Source organism: Motacilla alba, chromosome 5 (genome assembly GCF_015832195.1).
Source record: "Motacilla alba alba isolate MOTALB_02 chromosome 5, Motacilla_alba_V1.0_pri, whole genome shotgun sequence".
Lineage (NCBI taxonomy): Eukaryota > Metazoa > Chordata > Aves > Passeriformes > Motacillidae > Motacilla > Motacilla alba.
Window position 1 is genome coordinate 21,685,136 of NC_052020.1, and position 19,155 is coordinate 21,704,290.

A 19,155-nucleotide genomic window follows, 5' to 3' on the forward strand; every position below is an offset into this window, starting at 1 on the left:
TTGGAAAGCAGGCTGGCGGCGGTTCACGGGTACGAGTTTTGCCCTCGCAGATGATCTCCCCGTGCTCCCCGTGTCCGCTCCGCCGGGGGGGCTCCATCGCTGCCGGGAGACCCCGCGGGCCGGGCCCCGCTGCACGCCCGCCCTCCGGCCGCGGGGGGGCGCTGGGCCGGCGGCCGCGCGTGCGCAGCGGCGGGGCCGGGCGGGGCCGGGGCCGGGGCCGGGGCGGGGGCGGCGGTGCGGGCGGGCCCCGCGCGGAGCGGCCGGGGCGGGCGGGGCGCGGCCGGGCGGCCCGGCGACTGCGGGCAGAGGTGAGTGAGGGCGGTAGGGGGGCCCGCCCGGTTCCGGCGGGTGGGCGGGAGACTAGGGGCTGCGGGAGCCGCGGCGAGGTGGCGGTCCGGCTCCTGCCGGCCGGGTTCTGGGCTGGCTTGGGCCCGCCCGCCCGGCGCTCGGAAGGCGCCCGTCCCGTCCCTTCCCGTCCCATCCCATCCCATCCCTTCCTGTCGCTTTCCTCCGCCCTTGCTCCCCGTCGTGCTGTTGCCACCTCTCTGTGTGCTGCGTCTTGCTGCCGTTACTTCCAGCGCTCCGAGTGCGCGTACACCTTGCGCCGTGCTTGCAGCTGCCCCGGTGGATTGCGTGCTGTGTAGGAGGGAACGTTTCCCTGGATGGGGAGCTGCCTTCCATTGAGGGCTCTTCCAGCCGGGCTCCGGGCTGGACAGAATTGCCGAGTGAGTGAAACGCTCGCTGCGGAGTGTCATCACACAGCTGGTTCTGGTGCTGTGTCAGGAAGGAGGAAGAAAGGACGTGGTTAACACTCGGAAGCGTATGGGAAGTTTTTAGTTGTAAAGCTGATTGTGATGTAGCATTCTGGCTTCTGTCCTGATAACAGCATGACACATATATTGCCTTGTACAGGAGATTTTAGAAGCTTCCTCCAGAATCAGATTGTGGACATAAAGTGATGAGAAGAGCCATTAAAGGGGGAATGTTTATTAGCACCTGAGATTATTTTAGTGCTACTGTGTGTAAGTACAGTCAAGTCATGCATTAGCCACTCCATCCTAACAGTCTTTTGTTAAGAACACAAAATAAACATAATTCAGTTTGTTTCATTGTATTCATTTGGTTAATAATGAAATTAATGCTTCTTTTGTTCATTTATACTTATTTTGTTCATATTTGATGTCTGCTGGATAGTTGACATGTCAGACTTTCTTTCTAGCTCACAAAGCAAGAAGACATCCCATTTTTCCAAAAGAAAAGCACATAATTATACTGTTCACATTCTTTTTATGGAAAACATGCTTATTACTCTCAAAAAGTTCTCATTATGGAGAGTTGAGGTTGAATTTGCGTATTATTGAAAGTTTTAGTTGAAAACCTAAGCAAGTTCTTGCTTGCTGATTTTTCAGTCTGTTGTTAATATAAATTGTCTTTTGCAGGAACTACAATTATTTGTGTAGGAGCTTGTAAGAAATATCAAGGATGACAATAGTTTGTGAGACTTTATATTATGTTTTTCATTTCACCTGTAGTTCAGGTTGTAGTGAACTATTTAAAGGCTTTTCTCAATGTGGCTGCAATGGCAGCTCATAGAACACTTCTATACCCCGTAAGGCACATTTACAAAGATGTCAAATTAATTCATTTTTCTGGCCAGAAGTAGTTTACCATCATTCTAATCAGATAGGATGGGGCTCCTATGAAATTCAGTATAGAAGCACCTTTACCTTAGGAATGGTCCTTAGCTATCATAGTCCTAAGTTTTGTGGGATGCCCTGTTATAAGGCCGTTGTAGGTATCCAGGTTGTTTCTCTTCTCCTGTAGATAAGCATTTTGGTTTTTTATTAGCATTCCCTCCGAATGTGCTTTGCTGTAGGTGTAGTGGGACCTATGAGGCCTCACCACTTCTGCAGTGTCTGAGATTTCCTCTTCCTCTCTGCCCAAGCTGTGCCTTTTTCTGGCTAGTGGTTGTTAATTGGACCACATCATTTCATTACATCCAGGCCCAGCAGATCAGCCTCAGTTGGTTCCTGCCGAGTTGCAGGCCCGGTTGGCATCCTGCATTCCAGTGCGACTCATGAGCATCTGAAGAAAGTCTGCTTCAATCTGCTGAGGCAAAGACCCTTTCCTCAGAGAAGAAACTGCATGTTTCTCTGCATTGTGATAACTATGTGTCTCTTCTAGAATTCATCCTAAAACCTCTCTCTCTATTTCGTAGCAACAAGAGATAATTGATGCCATTATGTGTGCCTCAGCCAAATATAACACCCGGGGTCCAGCCCTCATCCCAAGGATGAAAACCAAGCATCGCATCTATTACATCACTCTCTTTTCCATAGTTCTGTTGGGCCTAATTGCCACAGGAATGTTCCAGTTCTGGCCTCACTCCATTGAATCATCTAGTGACTGGACCGTTGAAAAGCGCAGCGTCCATGATGTGCCTGTGGTCAAGCTTCCTGCTGATAGCCCCATTCCTGAGCGGGGAGACCTCAGCTGCAGGATGCACACCTGCTTCGATGTCTATAGATGTGGCTTCAATCCCAAGAACAAAATCAAAGTGTACATCTATTCACTGAAAAAGTATGTGGATGAATATGGGACGTTGGTGAGCAACACCATTTCCAGGGAATACAATGAGCTGCTGACGGCCATCTCTGACAGTGAATTCTACACAGATGATGTCAACCGGGCCTGCCTTTTTGTGCCATCCATTGATGTCCTCAATCAGAACACCCTCCGTATCAAAGAGACAGCTCAGGCTTTGGCACAGTTATCCAGGTAGGTGCTGAAATTTCACTGTGTGAATGTGAGCAACACAAAGTGGAAGAAGTGAGTCTAATGCAGGAGGGGAGAATACAGTCGGTTAATGCCAGCACTAGGCTTTGACAGAACTCGTCTCTATGTAGAGAACACCTTCCTAACTGCAGTTTGTTTCTTCTTTTGCTGTAGGTGGGATCGAGGTACAAATCATTTGCTCTTCAATATGCTGCCTGGAGGTCCACCGGATTATAACACTGCCCTAGATGTTCCTAGAGATAGGTATGTATTGTGCTGTGTGATGCACAGATCTGGGTTTAAGTGCCACTGAAGAAGCAACAAGCTCAGAAGGGCAATCGGTAGCAAAGGATGTGCTCCTTAAACTTTGCAAAGATAGACTATGACTTGCTTCTCAAAAAAGAAAGTAAAGCCTTGTATAGAAGAGGTATTTACTTTTGAAATTTGATAGTTCAGCCCCATCCTTAAATTTATAAGGGATGCAGCTGGTAGTTTGCTTTTAACTCTTGGACTTGCTATAAGGTTGGAGAATCTTGATCTGGTGTGTAACTGATTATGAATGATTTACAGAATGTCCCATTTGATGCAAATTAGGAATTCAAAGATGACTGTAGCAGCAGCTTTCTAATAGAAGTCAGGTGCTTCACTGACATCTTAAAGTAGCTGCTCTGCTTGAAAAAACTGTGCTGAATTTCAATAGTTTTTGTTATCTTAATAATTAGACTATATTTGTAATTGGACAAATGCTCTTAATTATTCTCTGGCAAGTGTGCTTTAAAAATATTTGCCAGGAACTTAAAAGGCATACATTCTGAGCTCAATTTTCACTTGCAGGATAGTTTAGTTTTGGAAGAGAAAAGTAGGTTGTAAGGCAAAGAACACTGGAATAAGAGGAAGGCAATACCGTTGCTGAAGATGTTTCTAATAGGTCAGCCTGTGTGTGCTTAGTTCTGCTGAGTTAGGTCCATTGTAACCAGTGCTTTTCCTGAAGGTCAAAGTTAACTTTCTTCTGCCAAATGTTAATGAAATCTTGCCTGAGATATGGGATCTCTGCTAAGATGGTTGTCTGTGAAGTGTATCTTGATTTCTTTTCAGCAAAGACAATTTTAAACATCCTCCAGTACCAGAACAGATTTTTTTTTCTGCTCATGTTTAAAGAGTAAATTTGTTAATTGTTATTGCAGCACTGTGAAATAAGGCTTTAGTTTTTTCATTCTCTGTATGAAACATGTTGTATGTATGGGTTAGCCTGGAGAGGGCAGTCAAGCATCAGTCTCTTGTAAACAAGTCTGTTAATCTGTTAGTAAGTACTTGCATTTGTTAGATTTATACTTAAGGAGAATTTTCATTTGACGATGACATGGACTGCATGTTTATGGATACATGTGTCTATCAAAGAATTGAATTTATTAACTGAAAGTAGTAGATATGCTACAGAACTTTTTATTTTTACTTTTTGATCTCAAATCTCCATTTACATTTGGCCTTGCATGCCTTGGCTTAGCAGGCAGGAAACCTATTATTTTGGTAGGTGTTTCTCCTAATATGCTAACATGGAAAACTGAGTAATTTAAGTAAAAAACTCAAGTCTTTTTTGGCATTCAGCTGTTGTAGTTTGCCAATCTGACTCAGTCCACAGCTATATGATCATGAGCTGTAATACATAAGAGAGGCAATAACAGTGCTTGGGGTGGAAAAAAAAAATGGAAATTCCTTTTTGTAGGCGGTCAGCAGTTGAACTGTTTGATGTACAGAACCTATTCTACAGGTCACAGGTGTGAAGACAAGGGGCCTGTGAAAGAAGTTGGTAGTGTGGACCTAGTCCTGGAGAGGCCCGAGAGATGCAGTGTGAGCTTTCAGTATGATTTTGGAGACCTTTGGAGTTCTCAGTTCATGTCTAACAGAACAAGCAACGTGGGTGTGTTTTCTTAATTTGAGAATATCTAAAGGTGTTAGGAATGGGTGGTTAACCAAGTGTGAAAGACAGTTGTTTGTAGCATCACAGGGTGACAAGCTGCTGGCATAAATAAAGGCATGCTGGCAGAGTTCAGTTGATTTTGAATGACTTACCTGAACTGTACCATGACAATTCCAGAAGGACTGCATTTCTGGGAGTTTGTGGATCACTTGGGAAATCCACAGGTAATATTTCTGAAGTTTGCACAGGAGTGTGGCCTGCCTTCTAATCAACAGGTCTGAGACATCATACACAGTTGAACTGTAGTGGATCATGAAGTTTAATAGACTTGTGTTCCATTAATTTGCTGCAGAATATTGATCCAGATAAAGTAAGACCTTACACACAGGGACAGTTTAGTTATATAATAATTTTACATCTGGAAAAGTTTTTGGCTAAGGTACTTCACTAAGGGGTTGTTTGTTTATTAAATCTTTAAATCCAATTTCCAAAGACAGTGTAAAAGTGCTTTATTCCATAATTTCAAAGGTGAAACTTTGCCTTGTGGGCATGGAGTTTATGTTGCTAGTATTAGCTGCCATAACATATGTAATCTCCTGCCATAAAACTTAAAAGATAAGCTCTATATTGTCTGTTAATTAGTGCTGTTGGATTCAGTACAGTGATGAGGTTGAAAGGATTTCTTTTGCAAAAAAATTCTGGTGCTGTAGAATTGAATTTATGAACTAAGGTACTTTTTATTTATTTCTGTTTCAGTCCGTGAATTGGGTTCAGTGACTTATGAAGTTTGGCAGAAAGCTACTGCAGATGGCAGTTGGACAGAAACATTTAGAGTACAGGCCAGCTGGAGCATTTCATGGAGAGAAAAAAGGATCAATATTTGAAAAGTGGTGAAAAGTTGCTCAGGGACTGTCATTCCTTGCTGATCAGGGCAATTTAAAGATTATTTGTCTTGAGTACATTAGGAGTTAATATCCCTACTCTCTTAATGCACTGCACAATGAAAATCCAAGTGGAGTTACTTAACTGGTGTTGGTTCCCTGTGGATTTATTTAGGTAAAAATCTGCATGACACACACCTGCTTTCTCAAGGCTGATGAGGTGCTGTCGTGTTTTCACTGGATCCTATTAAAACAATCTGGTTCTGGTTTCCCAGTTTGGGGGTGGGGTGTAAAAAAAGAGAAGGGAGATATAAAGTGCAACAACAGTAAAACTCAAGCCAATTTTTTTTTCTCTCTTCTTGTAACTGAATTAATATGGATAAGACATAGAACATGCAGCTTCAACTGTGAGACCTAGTCATAGCAGTGTTGTACATGTCACCAAAAGCTGGGGGATGGGGGACATTGGAAAGTAATTAGAAATTATTTGGAATCTAAACTCAGCATGTACTTAATTTGTCATCTTGCTCTCAAGTTGATTTTTGTTCCTATGATAGTTTGTGTTCTCAGTGAAGAGTCACATTTATGGCAAAGTGTGATCATGGTGTTTGAACACTGAACAATTGTGCTGCAGGTCAGAGCAGGAAGTGAAGTATCCCGTGGGGCATCTGATGGGGATTAGAACAGGCACAATATACTGGTGTTCATCCTGAGTGTCTTGTTCTGATGGGAAAAATCTCGGGTGATAATTTGGTATAATGGTAATCTATTGTCTAACATTTGTGGAAAACTGCTTCTCCAAAGACCTTACCAAGGATTTCATTCAGTGACATCTGAAAACAAGAATATTAGCTAACAGATTGATTGCCTCTTCCAGTCTCATGTTGACTTTCTGTTCCTGTGTGTGTCCTGATTACTGAGACCTGTGCCTGCTCTGACCTGAACTGTGATAGTAAGGCTTCTCACTGTAATCACAGCTGCAACAATGGGTACAGCTCCTCAAGATCCTTTCTTTAGTGCCTTGTCTAGTAATGTACTTGTGTCCTGCTCCTTTCCCCAGAGAAGGAGACAAAATGGAATTGACAAATATGGTACCTTAAGCGGAGCCAGTATCCCAGAAGCAGCTGAAAGTATAGCACACCCTCCTGTTGAGTGACGAAGGACTGGAAGTTTGATCAGCTCTTTGAGAAGTCTCACAAAAGAAGCTGAATCTGAGCTTCTTTTGGAACTAGGATTATGTGTTCCTGATGCCACCTGGTCACTGGACATGAAATGGCAACAGAAAAACTGTTGCCCTCTACTAGCATCTTTCAAAGAGGCTTGGTTTGTGATAGGAGATAGTAGCAAACCTTTTTTTTTTTCCTGGAATTCTGTATGATATACTTCTTCCTTCTACACATATTTTTCTCTTCTGTTTCTTAAAGTACTTCTGTGTGGCAAAAAGTTGTCCCATCTAGGAAAAGGCACAATGCAAGTCTTCCTGTTGGAAGGTTGAATTGCATTTTAATTTATCAGTCCTTGATTATTCCAATGCTCTCTAGCATATAGTGTCACAAGCAACCTCTACTGTTGGAACTTAGTGTCATGACATACAGATTTCTTGTTTTCATGTTTTCTGTTTATAGAATTTTTTTTTTGTAATATAAAAATAAAATAAATTTCACTAGTATGATAACTTTGAAAATATACCTGGAAATAATTTCATTTTATTTTTCATCCTGAGAAGTCCAAAGTCACTGTAAGATGCTTAAGTACTGTTACTGTACTGTTATTTGTGTCTGAAATACAGGTTGTCTCAAATACTTTGAAAGTTGTGCTATACCCAATTTTAGTACAGGCATCAAGGAATATCTTAACTAGTATAAATAATTCAGAATATATTTCTTCAGATGAAAGTTGTCTTAGGATATGGAAGCTTGCAAATTACAGCAATGACAGCAGTATATTAGATTTCCCTATATTAATGCAAAAATGGTCCATTCCTCAGTGATCATACACGATTTTAAGCACTCTGTTGGTGACTAGATCCAATTTAGCAGTAAACCAAGATGAGAAAAACTAAAGTCAACCTAAAACCGGCATGAAAACATGTCACTGACAAATGCTGAGGGAAAAGCTTACCTCAGAGCATGCACCTTGTTCTGGTAATGATAAGCAGTGAATCGCTGGAGTTTGAATGTTATACATTCTCAGTTTAAACTTAATTTCTTGTATTTTCCAGGGCTCTGTTGGCTGGTGGAGGCTTCTCCACTTGGACTTACCGGCAAGGCTACGATGTCAGTATTCCTGTTTACAGCCCATTGTCAGGAGAAGTAGATCTGCCAGAAAGAGGACCAGGGTAAAGTAATTCCCATGAATTGGGCAAAGTATATTCATTATCATATTTCATATTGATGATTATGAAAAAATAAATATAGCTACTAACGTTATGGTGAACTTGGGCAACTTTGTGAGAGTTGTTTTTAACAGCTCTTGCTGTTAAAATAGATGATGCTTTCAGTGCTGATGGTTCCAGTGGTGATGGTCTTGGTTCAATTGCCAATTGCTCCCTCTAATAGCTTTGTACTTTTCTTATATTGTGGTGCCCAAAACTGTGCAGGGGACTCAGAGTGGGACAATCCCTTCCTTTGACCAGCTGCCTGATGCACCCCAGGACACAGCTGGCCCTCCTGGCTGCCAGGGCACTGCTGACCCATATTCAGCTTGCCAGTGAGCAGGACCCCCAGGTCTCTTTCCACAGGAGTGCTCTCCAGCCTCTTGTTTCCCAGTCTGTTCATACATCCAGGTTTGCCCTGTCCCAGGTACAGCCTGGCACTTGTCTTTGTTAAACTTCATACTGTTAGTGATTGCCCAGCCCTTTGATTTGTCGAGATCTCTCTACAGGGCTTCTCTGCCTTCAAGAGAGCCGACAGCTCCTCCCAATTTTTTGTTGCTGACAAACTTACCTAGTATCCCTTCCAGTCCTGTGTCCAAGTTGTTTATGAAGATGTGGAAGAGCTCAGGCCCTAAGCTGGAGCCCTGAGGAACCCCACTTGGTTGCCAGCCTGATGCAGCACCCGCCATTTGCACCTGAGCTGTCATTAAGCTCATAAAAAAGAAGGACGAAAAGTTGTATGTGTAATTATGGGAATATATACATCTGGAGCTTAGAATACTGTTTTTATTTGTTTCTTTTTTTAAAGTAATGGAATAAGACATAAACACGAACAACACAACCCTCCCCCTCCTATCTGAACCTTGTAGTTGGAAATAAAGCAAGACAGCTGGGAAATAAAGCACTGATTTTCTCAGCATGTAATTAGCCATTGAAATGAACTACCCTGGCAATGGTGGCTTCTCTAATCTATTCATGTCTTCAGAACAAGAGGAGGTAGAAGTCTGGAAGACATGTTTTAACTGGTTATGGAAGGTTGTTCTTTTTATATTTCATAAATCTTCTAATTACACAGCTGGAAAAGTTTCACTGTAACAAGGTCTTACTTTTGTTATGGTTTAAAAGATGAGCAGACAGAGGCAATGGGGATCAATGATCTGTCTCCTCATTGTGAACATAAAGTTTACAAATGTAGAAACTTTAGGTCCTTTAAATGTAGAAACTTTAGGTCCTTTTCCTCTTACAGCATTCTGAAGAGAATATGAATTTTCAAAATTGAAAACTGATTGAAATGATGTAGCCTCTGTAGGACATAAAAGTTATCAGTCTTTGGGTTCAGTTGCCTTTTCTGGTAAGGGCAGTGCTCTTGCTGTTGCCCTTGGCTGCTCCAAGCACAGTAATGCAGTTAGTTAGGACAAACTTGTGCAGCAGTGGTTTACTTTGCTCACACCCTTTGTGTCCCTGCTTGTGATGCCCTTGGCCCAGGCCAGCGAGTGGCATCTGGTTGCATCCCAGCTGATTGTTCATAGGCCTCAAGTGTTACTGCATTGTGACACAGAGTGAAAGCGAGCTTTGTGTTTCTGTCTGGAGAGCAGGAATGTGATGATCGCTCCAGCATGTATAGAAGCAGCGGTAAAGAGAGAAGCAGTCATATTGTTCATGTCCATGTAGTCAGATAAACTCTGTGCCTGATTTTGGGTCGAATAAGAGAAGTAGGTCTTGTGTTCGGACAGTGGTGGAGATTCCGTTTCTCAAAACCGCTTCTTCTTTTTTTTTTTTTTTTTTTTAAATTGTGCTGGGCAGCCTGGTGTCCGGAGTGCCATCCAGTGGCCAGTCAGCGTTACTAGTGAGACGGGTTCCCAGCCTCAACTGCTTTTTGCAGGAGGGGTGGGACGAGGACACACTGCCCAGAATCCAGGCTTGCTTGGGATAAACCTTTTCACCACACTACGTTAGTGTGTTATTTCTTGGGAGATGGCGTGTTCTTTATTTTGTAGCAATGTTTGATAAGCTAGATTTTGAGTGCCATAGAGTGATGACAGTTTCAAGGCAAAATTTGGTTTTAAACGTACACAAACAAACCTACTTTTTTTTTTAGCTGGTTATATGCATTTATTATCACTCATCTGTATCATTATTTCCTTTTTTAAAGGCCTCTTACAGAGCTGAACTGAGGGGGGTTGATTTGCTTGCCTTTTTAATTGGATTACTTAAAATACACTTCTGCTGGTAGCAAGTTGGTAGCAGCTGGAGTCTTGTGAGAAAGAATGTTTAAAAAAAATACTATACATCTGTTAATTGGAGTAACTAAAGTGACCAGCATGAAAATGAGTAGAAGAGGGGAGAAGAGCAGCAGGAGAGGTCTGACTTTATAAAGTGTGTGTGCTTGTGTGTTTTCAGAGCTGTAAATTAAAGATAGCATCACGTGGAGTAGAACTGGAATCCTAAGTACAGGCCTTGTGCTTCCTGTGTTCTTTTGGCAGCATGAGGGCACTCACTCACTATGTGTGTTCCTTTCACTGGGGAGTGCTTGGAGCAGTCTGACTTTAGCTGACCTGTTTTAAAAGGAAACCCAAGTAAATGAGTATAACAATTATATGACATGCTATTTTCCAGTATTAGTATAACTTTTTTAAGCAGCAAGCACCTAATTTGAGCTTGTATTCCTGTATGGTTTACCTCCAGTGTTAATTAGTGTTTTTAAATATGTCAGTATTTAAAATGTTCAGCACATTTTAAATATTCCTGATTTTGGAGCATGGTAGGAGTTGAGAGTGTATGGGATAACATACACCATATGGACCTTCAACTTTTCCTTGGAAATGTTGCCTCTATATTGCCCCAAGGGACAGAATTGAATCACAGTTAAAAAGATGAGCTTGTGCTATTGCTGCTGTCACCATATCAAGACTAAATAGCTAAATACTAAATACTGAGTTGTCAGTTCAACATCTTTTCTCAATTAAAATTCATGAGAACATGTATGGGAGGAGAAACTAGAAGCACTCAGTGTCCTGTCTACTTTGTTTTAGTACACAAACACCGAACAAAACAATATACTGGCATCAGTAGCAGGCTGATTTAAAATGCAGCTAAATGATGTTTCTCTAAGTTTATAATAGAAGTTGTAATGCAAGTGCCTATTCTAATGTAATAAGCACTCTTACCAAGTACATATTTATTCAGAATTGTAAATAATGTTGAGCCACTTACTATCCCAAGACTTGATTATATTTCATCATTACCCTTTCCAGTGTTGTCTGAAAATACGGTCTTGGCAGCATGTCCACATTTAGTTAATCTTGCTGTGCTTCTCCAGAATGGAAGGAAATGTGTTCTTGAGCATCTTGGAAGTAAATTTGCAGTGCTGTCAGGTGACCTGGCTGTGTTTTTTCAGCCCTCGCAGGTATTTCATTCTGTCATCTCAGATGGCTCTGCACCCAGAATACCGCTTGGAGCTGGAGGCTCTTCAGGCTGAGAATGGGGAGTCAGTGCTGATCCTGGACAAATGCACAAACCTGTCCGATGGGGTCCCTGCTGTTCGCAAACGCTGCTACAAGAATCAAGTCTTTGATTATCCTCAGGTGCTTCAGGTAAGGCTTCTCCCCTGCAGACTCCTCTTCCCAGCAGTGTCTGTCTTAGCTGTGATTCTGTTCCTCTTTAGCATTGGTAGGGTACTTCCTTGTATTTAATTAATGTGCTGGGTATGTTTTAAAACTGCATCATTTGTTATGTTAGCTTGAGTATTGTATCCTAACTTTCTCCTTATTTTTAAGAGGGCCAAAAACTATGTACTCAAACTTATATGCAGGCTATGCTTATATGAGACTGGTCATGGTGGTGTAGTAACACAAGACAGTGTCATGTAAACTTAAAAAAATTACACAGAAGATACTGCCAAATCCAGCAGCAATGAGATGCTAAAATGGAGGAAGGGGAGGAAAAACTTTTGGAGGCAGATAAAGTTGCTCACTTCAAAACTGGAGAGGAACATTGGAATCTACACCTTCCAAAATAGCTGGCAAAAGGGCTTTCAGCAGGCTTGAATTTGGAATTAATTTCTCAGATATGACAGTCCAGTCCTTGCTAGATGAAGCTTGGAGCTGAAGATAGCTTTGTCAATTGAATAGAACATTAAAACACTTTTAACAGCAAGAGTGTTGAATTTTTAGATGTTTAGATTCTTAAATGTTAGATTACTTTTTTTTTTTGTATGCAGCTTAGTAGTTAAATTGTACAAATCTGTGTAGATATGACAGACTGAGCTAGAAGGCTTGTCAGCATGCAGCTATGAAAACATCTAGGTGAAATGTGTTTCATGGCCTTGGCCCAACTTCCAGAGGCCTTTTGATGTGTCAGTGAAGATAAAACTAGATAGTGTTCTCAGACCCCTGTGTCTCTTGGCAGTTCACTAACAGAGGTGCTTTGGCATGCACTGTGGTGAAGTGAGTTATGCCATAGGCCACTGTCCTCTGTCTGTGGCCACCAGCATATAATCTGTCTTTGAACTTCAGCAAATGATGGTAAAATAACAAACAAGCTGAGGAAAGGCAAAGTTTCCACCCCTCCTGTTATGTTTTGTAGGAATTATGTTTAAAATTCCATGTGGAGGAGGAGGAGAGGGAGGAAAGGGTCACTGTGAGTCCTAAACTTTGAGTAAAAAAAAAGCTTGTTTGCTTTATTTCTTTAAATACAGACTGAACTGCTAAAGGATGGCAAGTCAGGGAATCTGTATCTATATCTTTCTGTATATGATTTTATAACTCAGAAGAGAGCTGGCACATGCCGAGATTGTTAAAATACTTTCCCCTGCATTTCCCTTTGGAATGTCTGGCTGATAACAGTGGTGATGTGAGGAGATGTATTTATAGTAACCTTTGTCTAGACAGGAAAAATGGTTATCTGGGCAGATGAGCATGTGTGTCCACATCTGGGCTTTTTTTTCCTTTTTTGTCTCTCCCAGACCTTACTAGTCTCTTCCACCTGCTGCTGTGTGATCTAGTGAGTCAATGGTTAAGATGTGTGTTCATTTTCTCAGCCATTTCCATTCCCCACACCCTTCTTTTCTTTCTCTTCCTGTCTAAGAGTGGGGGAAGGGGGACTTGGATCACAATTCATCCTTTCCAGCACTGCCTTTACAGATGTCTTACTAGACAGACTCTTGGATTTGGGTTGTTAATGCTTCCTGTTTGCAGTCTTCTCTTGGATGAGATTTTCAGGGCTCTTAGTACACTATGGGTGTGAGTACAGGTCTTATGATTGCATCAGGAAACAAGTGAAGAGCCAGCAAAACCCCTTATATTTCCTAGTTCCATCTTGATGTTTTGCTGCCCTGCTGAGCATTCTGGCTCCTTTTCCTCAGGCCATGGAACACAAGCTGGAAAAATGTTTTCTTGTCTGTGGGAATCCCTGTATCAACTTTATAATTTTTCTTTCTTAAACTTTGGGATAATACTGACTTGGGTTTTTCCCTGTTGTGTAGCTGAATTCTACTAGTATTTATTTTGAGATCTTGAATCTGTAGCAAGATTCCTCAGTGGCAGTGAGAACCAAAGTCCCTAAATACAGGGTGAGTGCAATGTAGTCAAGAAGTCTTCTCTGCTGCAGGCTAAACTCAGGGCATTTTGTCTTGTGTGCTGTGGTCATGAGTAAATGGATTATATTCTTTTCTGCGACAACTTTTTTATCTTTGAAGCTCCCTTCCTTCTGCCCTCATTCCTTCAGAATAAGTAGCATTGATAGAGTCAATCTGTCCTTGAAGATTATACTTTCAAGGTAAGTAATCATCCTTTATTTACCAGTGGAAGTGCATTGCCCAAGACTGAACCCTGCTCTGTCTGAAGTCTTTTCTTATGGTGAAGAGTCAGTGAATCCTTCAGATTTCTTAAATTGTACGTCATTTTGGACTGTAATATTACCTGTGGGTGAAGTGGTTTGTTTTATCAACAGTACCACATTTCTGTCCCATGAATACCTTTTCTTTGCCTGTTCTTTTGGAGGAAACATCCTCTTCTGCAAAGTGCAAATCTTGGCCAGTTACTTCATGCTTTATATTTGTGCAGTTTGCTATTTTTCCCTAAGTGTTGAATTCTATATGTATCAGTATTTCTTAGTTGATTTATGCATATGATGTCAAAAGTCTAATCCTGGTATCCATTATACCTGCTAATCCTCCAAAATCATAGGTATTGTGAGGTCTAATAATTATGGCCTTAATTCTGCTACTCAGTTAACCAAGGGACACATTGAATGCTGTTGCACTTAGGAAAGATTACTTGGTCCATCACTGTTTTACTTGTGAGCCACTGCTAACTACTTTATACTTGGAGTTGTGTAACTGGAGTTTTTGTAACTGTGGAGCCTATAAGGGCTTTATCTAGCCCCTGATTTCTTAATTTGCATGTGAAAATGCTGCCAAACATGTCAAGTGATTTGAGATATCAAATCTGATACTTCCCTGCTATCCCTAGAGCTGCACTACCTTATAACAGAAGAAAATTGAGTTGACTCCATACAGTTTATACTCAAATAAGTTTATCTTAATTGTTGCTCATCTTGTTGTGCCAAACCTTTGAAATGTTTTAAACTTTTTTTCTCTGTGAGTTTTCTCAGCTGAATTCTAAAGTTTGGCCATTAAAATAAAGCACAGAATTGTCCTACCAGTTCATTTCTCATTCCTCCACTTATGATATTTTTCCTAGCCTCTGGAAGATAAAATTTTAAAATTATTTTGAATTAGCTAGTAATTCAGTATATATTGATTGCCCAGAGCAACTCAGTTTTCCTTTTGACTTTTTTGTTGTTTTTTTTTTTAATGAAGGGAAGGGCAGGAAAACATAATGCACATATACATACACACACACAATGCAAATATAACATTTCTTTTTTTTCTCATCTGTGTGTTGGATACCATTTGTTGACAGGAGTCTACATTCTGTGTGGTTCTACGTGGAGCCCGCCTGGGACAGGCAGTGCTGAGTGATGTTCTTCAAGCTGGCTGTGTCCCAGTCATCATTGCTGACTCCTACATTTTACCTTTCTCGGAGGTTCTGGACTGGAAGAGGTTTGTACCCTCACTGTTGTGCTTTGAACCACTGCCTGAGATACTTCACTGCCTCAGTGATTTGAGTCAAATCTGTGTGATAAGTCGAGTGTACTGTGGGTTACAGAAAATGGGATACAGAGTAAGATGCACACTGTCTTTGCCCTTGATCTCTTATGTATCAAAAAGAGGAGAGGAAAATAAAGGAGGGTGATATGACAGAGCATTTGATTAGCCTTTAGCCCATCACTTTTTCTTCTAAAACAGATTTGCTGTATAATCTCGTGCTTGAATTCAATGAGGACTGGTTTCCATTCAGGCTCTTTTAAGGAAAATATATACTAAATATTGCACCACAGAAATGCAAATTCTCTGTATTGCACCATGATTCCCAAGTTTATCTGAGATGGAAAGATATCATTACTTTGTGACTGAGTACACTGTTGGGAGTTTAGATTATTTTTCTATGTACTCTACCCAGTTACATGACCTTGGGATAGGGATAAGATGTAAGAAAATTATTTGGTTTATGTGTTACACTGTATATGCTATTACTGTTTGATTATTCCAAAAATCTCTGCTGACAGCAAGTCAGTGGCAATCTAGAGATAAGAATTCCGGATTTCTGAATCTCTGTCCCTTTCATAGTTATTTATTGTCTGGACAGATCAGTCTACAGACTTTGGTGGCATTATCTGTGAGCAGACTGGCTGGTGTTGGGAAGGAACTGCTGTGGAGTATTTTGTTACACTGAAAGAAGATTGCTTCCTTTTGCTTATTTCTTTTGAATATGCCTTGTTAAAATAGAACAAGCGTTGGAAAAGCAGTCTTTTAGTGAAAACTTCTTTCAATGTAGAGTTTCTTTCTTCTCACCTTGCCGTATGTTTTCTTTTCTTTGCTTATAGGGCCTCTGTTGTCATTCCTGAAGAGAAAATGCCTGAAATGTACAGTATTCTGCAAAGTATCCCCCAGCGACAGATTGAAGAGATGCAAAGACAGGTAAAGCAATGTACCATGGTCAAATTATTGTCCTTGCTTTACAGCTGGAGTGTAGGTTCATACACCTGCCTTGCTCTGAAAGCTGTTGGGATGCAGAAATATCCACTGTTAACTCTCATGTAAATATTTTTATTATTTGACCCTGTTCATTCTTTATGCTAAAGATCTGCATTTGCCATCACTTTTCAGTGGGATGGAAGCTCTCCCTGAGTGTACTGCCTACTGACCTCTATTAACATGTTTCTGATGAAATCATGGTGTAGATTTGTTTCGTTTTCTACAAGGTATTTAAATTATAGTAAAGTTCAAGGGTCTGTGCTTATTTCAAAGGAAGCTTTGGTTTGTAGAAAGATTTTAGTCACTTAAAATGTGAGGGGAGCATTAAGTCCAAAATATTTTAAATATTTTATCTACATTAATTCCTCTGAGAGAAAGATTTTTCTTATTTGATGACTGCAAGAGCTGAGACCATGAGCTGTCAAGCCTGCAAAGAGGATATTAACATGTAATGTACACTTGTATCTAGGATATTTCATCCTTGACATCTTATTGTACCTGAGCATATATTGTTATAAGGTAAGATGGTACTCTTATCATTGCCTCAGTTCCTCATCAGGAAAATCATAGAGGAAGTAAGAGCTAGGTATTTAAGGAAAAAGTTAACTATCTGATTTCAAGTGACTTTTCAAGATGCATGGAATTTCTCTAGTCAAATTTCTGCAAGAATTGTGAAGTCATTTGTCTGAAATTCCCTTACACAACCTTAGTGACAAAATGGTCCTTTGCATGGTCCTTGTAAAAAGTGACCCAAGACATTTTTTCAGAATGTAGCCTACAACACTCTAGTTATTTCTACTTAGGCAGTGCTGAAAGTGCTATAGTGCTAATAGTGCTATAGGAGGTCAAAATAGACTCTGAAATTTAGATGTAAATATCTTTCACACCTGAATTCTGCTGCCAGCTTCACTTCATTCTGTTCTGAGTCTGCAAATACCACAGCAGCCATCAGGGGTCTCCTTTCTCTTTAGTGCCTTCACACAAATGAACCATTTTGATGGGGCCTGCTGGCAGCACCAATGTGCCACCAAAACCAGGAGGTGAGAAAGTAACCTTGGTGTTACAAATCCTAGAGATGTGATTTTTGATTTAGAGATGTCAACACTAGGGAGTTTTGCCTAATAAAGCTTTGAAACTGATATTAATAGTCTGTCAAAGTGTGCAATAACTTTCTTTTTGACTATTTCACTGATAATGTAAAATAATCATTTCAGGATAGTTTTCCAGCTATGAACAATGCACATGACATTATGTACATCTTAAACACTAAAATATGAAATCAGGCAACTCATCTGTAAGAAAAAAAAAAGCCAACAAAATAAAGACAAAGGAGCAAACCCCCTAAACATTCACAATGAAACAAACCAACAATAACCCCCTTAATTTGGATTATATATACATTATCTATATTACCTGTAACTCTATAAAATTAACCTAAAATAGATGAAAATTTAGTGCTCGCAATACAGATATTGTCTCTGTTCAGAGTGAATTTTGTTGGATTATACATGGTCGGCTATAGTCATTGTCACTGGGTTCAAAACATCACTGAACATCATTGGAAAATGTGATTCTGCTGACCGAAGGTGTGATGTGTTTTTCTAAAGCTTCTTCTCACATCTTGTTGCTTTTATTGTGTGTTTTGATAGTGAAAGGAACAGGACAAAATCACAAGGTCTGTCTTTCATCTTTGTGAATTTATTTCTGTTTGTGTATTGAGGATACTTAAACATATTATCCATGCATTTCATGTTCTGTCAGCTTTATTTACAAGGCAAAATCCCTGTATGTCTCTGAAATTCCCTTGCTGATAGATGTTCTGTGTTCTAGGCATCTAGTATGGTGAAAAGTACTTAATGACTGAAACTGTGTGGACCACCAGTAACCTGACATGTATGGTTGAGATCATCTTTTTCTAGGCAAATAGAACAAATCCTTGCTTTGAGTTTCTCCTTGCTGAAGCATGCATTTATCATATCTGTCAGACTTTTTTGGTCTAATAACCTTTGTGGGACTGGAGCCTTGCTGTCCATCTGCATTGGTTTTAGTGGTTGTCTTATAATTATATAATTCTTATCCTTATTTGGAAAACATCAAAATTAAAACAAGTATTACAGTAAATGTTAGCTTGCCAGTTTTCTTTATTGATTACTTTGTACTTTTTTGCAGTATTTTATCACAGGAGAGTCTCTGGAGATTGTACATCAAGCTTAAAATGTAGACATAAACATATAAGCACACACCTACATATACCTGTATATAATTTTCTCAAGTTGAATATATACATATACCTGTATATAATTTTTCAAGGTGTGTGCTTATAAACATATAAGCACACACCTATGTATACCTGTATATAATTTTTTCAGGTTCCCTGCTTTTAATGAGTAAAATTTTCTCTATGCATATTTTTTCTTTGTTTCTTGAGATACTTCTAGCTATACATCAGCTGGATAAGAGAAAACGTCTTAGAGACGTAGAGAGAAGTCATCACATTTAAGTTATTTAAGAACTCATATTTGAGAGTGTTTTCTTCCAGTTTGTACACCTATCATGGACATCACATAACACTTTCATGAAGAGGATGAAATACAGGAGTTTGAGTTTTGGAGACATGATCTGCTAGGATCTGTGGCTAGTATGACCTGAGCTGTGATTTCCTACAACACAATTTTATTTTGCTCAGTTTTTTATCAGAGAGTACCTGGTATAAACTGGGAAAGAGATTCATTGGTTTGAGCAGAGCTTGAGCATGGGAAATCAAGATTAATTCTACTGTCCTACATCATCCCTGATTGCCCTGAGATCTCTGGAAATCAGCTATATTAACTTATGCTTTTATTGTTCAAACTTGCAGAACAGTTTACTCTCAACAATTGCCAGTCCAGTTTCCTGTCGGTCCTCACAAAAGGGAATAGCTTCTATGCTTGTAGCCTAGTCTACACAGTTGTAAAAATTGATGCATATTTTCAATAGTGTAGGTACAGCCTATGTCCCTGAAAACCAGATTCTCTCATGTAATAATATATAATAAGAAAAACAATAATAGCTCTTATGAATTGCAACATTTTACCATCAAAACTATCCTCTGTTGATTGAGCTGCCAAAA

General features: G+C 40.2%; 1 protein-coding gene across 3 annotated transcripts in view; it reads left to right on the top strand.

The window, feature by feature from the left end:
- The first annotated feature begins 252 nt into the window (after positions 1 to 252).
- The window catches only part of EXT2 (exostosin glycosyltransferase 2), a 72,950-nt gene continuing 54,047 nt past the window's right edge, over positions 253 to 19,155 (top strand). The window contains exons 1-8 of one of the 3 annotated variants that reach the window (XM_038137161.1): positions 284 to 308; positions 913 to 1,022; positions 2,219 to 2,778; positions 2,950 to 3,039; positions 7,796 to 7,912; positions 11,346 to 11,541; positions 14,872 to 15,011; positions 15,896 to 15,989. In XM_038137161.1, coding sequence (XP_037993089.1) covers positions 2,243 to 2,778; positions 2,950 to 3,039; positions 7,796 to 7,912; positions 11,346 to 11,541; positions 14,872 to 15,011; positions 15,896 to 15,989 — 1,173 coding nt within the window. In that variant the 5' untranslated portion in view covers positions 284 to 308; positions 913 to 1,022; positions 2,219 to 2,242. Of the gene's footprint in view, positions 309 to 361; positions 1,023 to 2,218; positions 2,779 to 2,949; positions 3,040 to 7,795; positions 7,913 to 11,345; positions 11,542 to 14,871; positions 15,012 to 15,895; positions 15,990 to 19,155 lie in introns of those variants that run through there. The other 2 variants (XM_038137159.1, XM_038137160.1) reach the window with 2 other exon arrangements.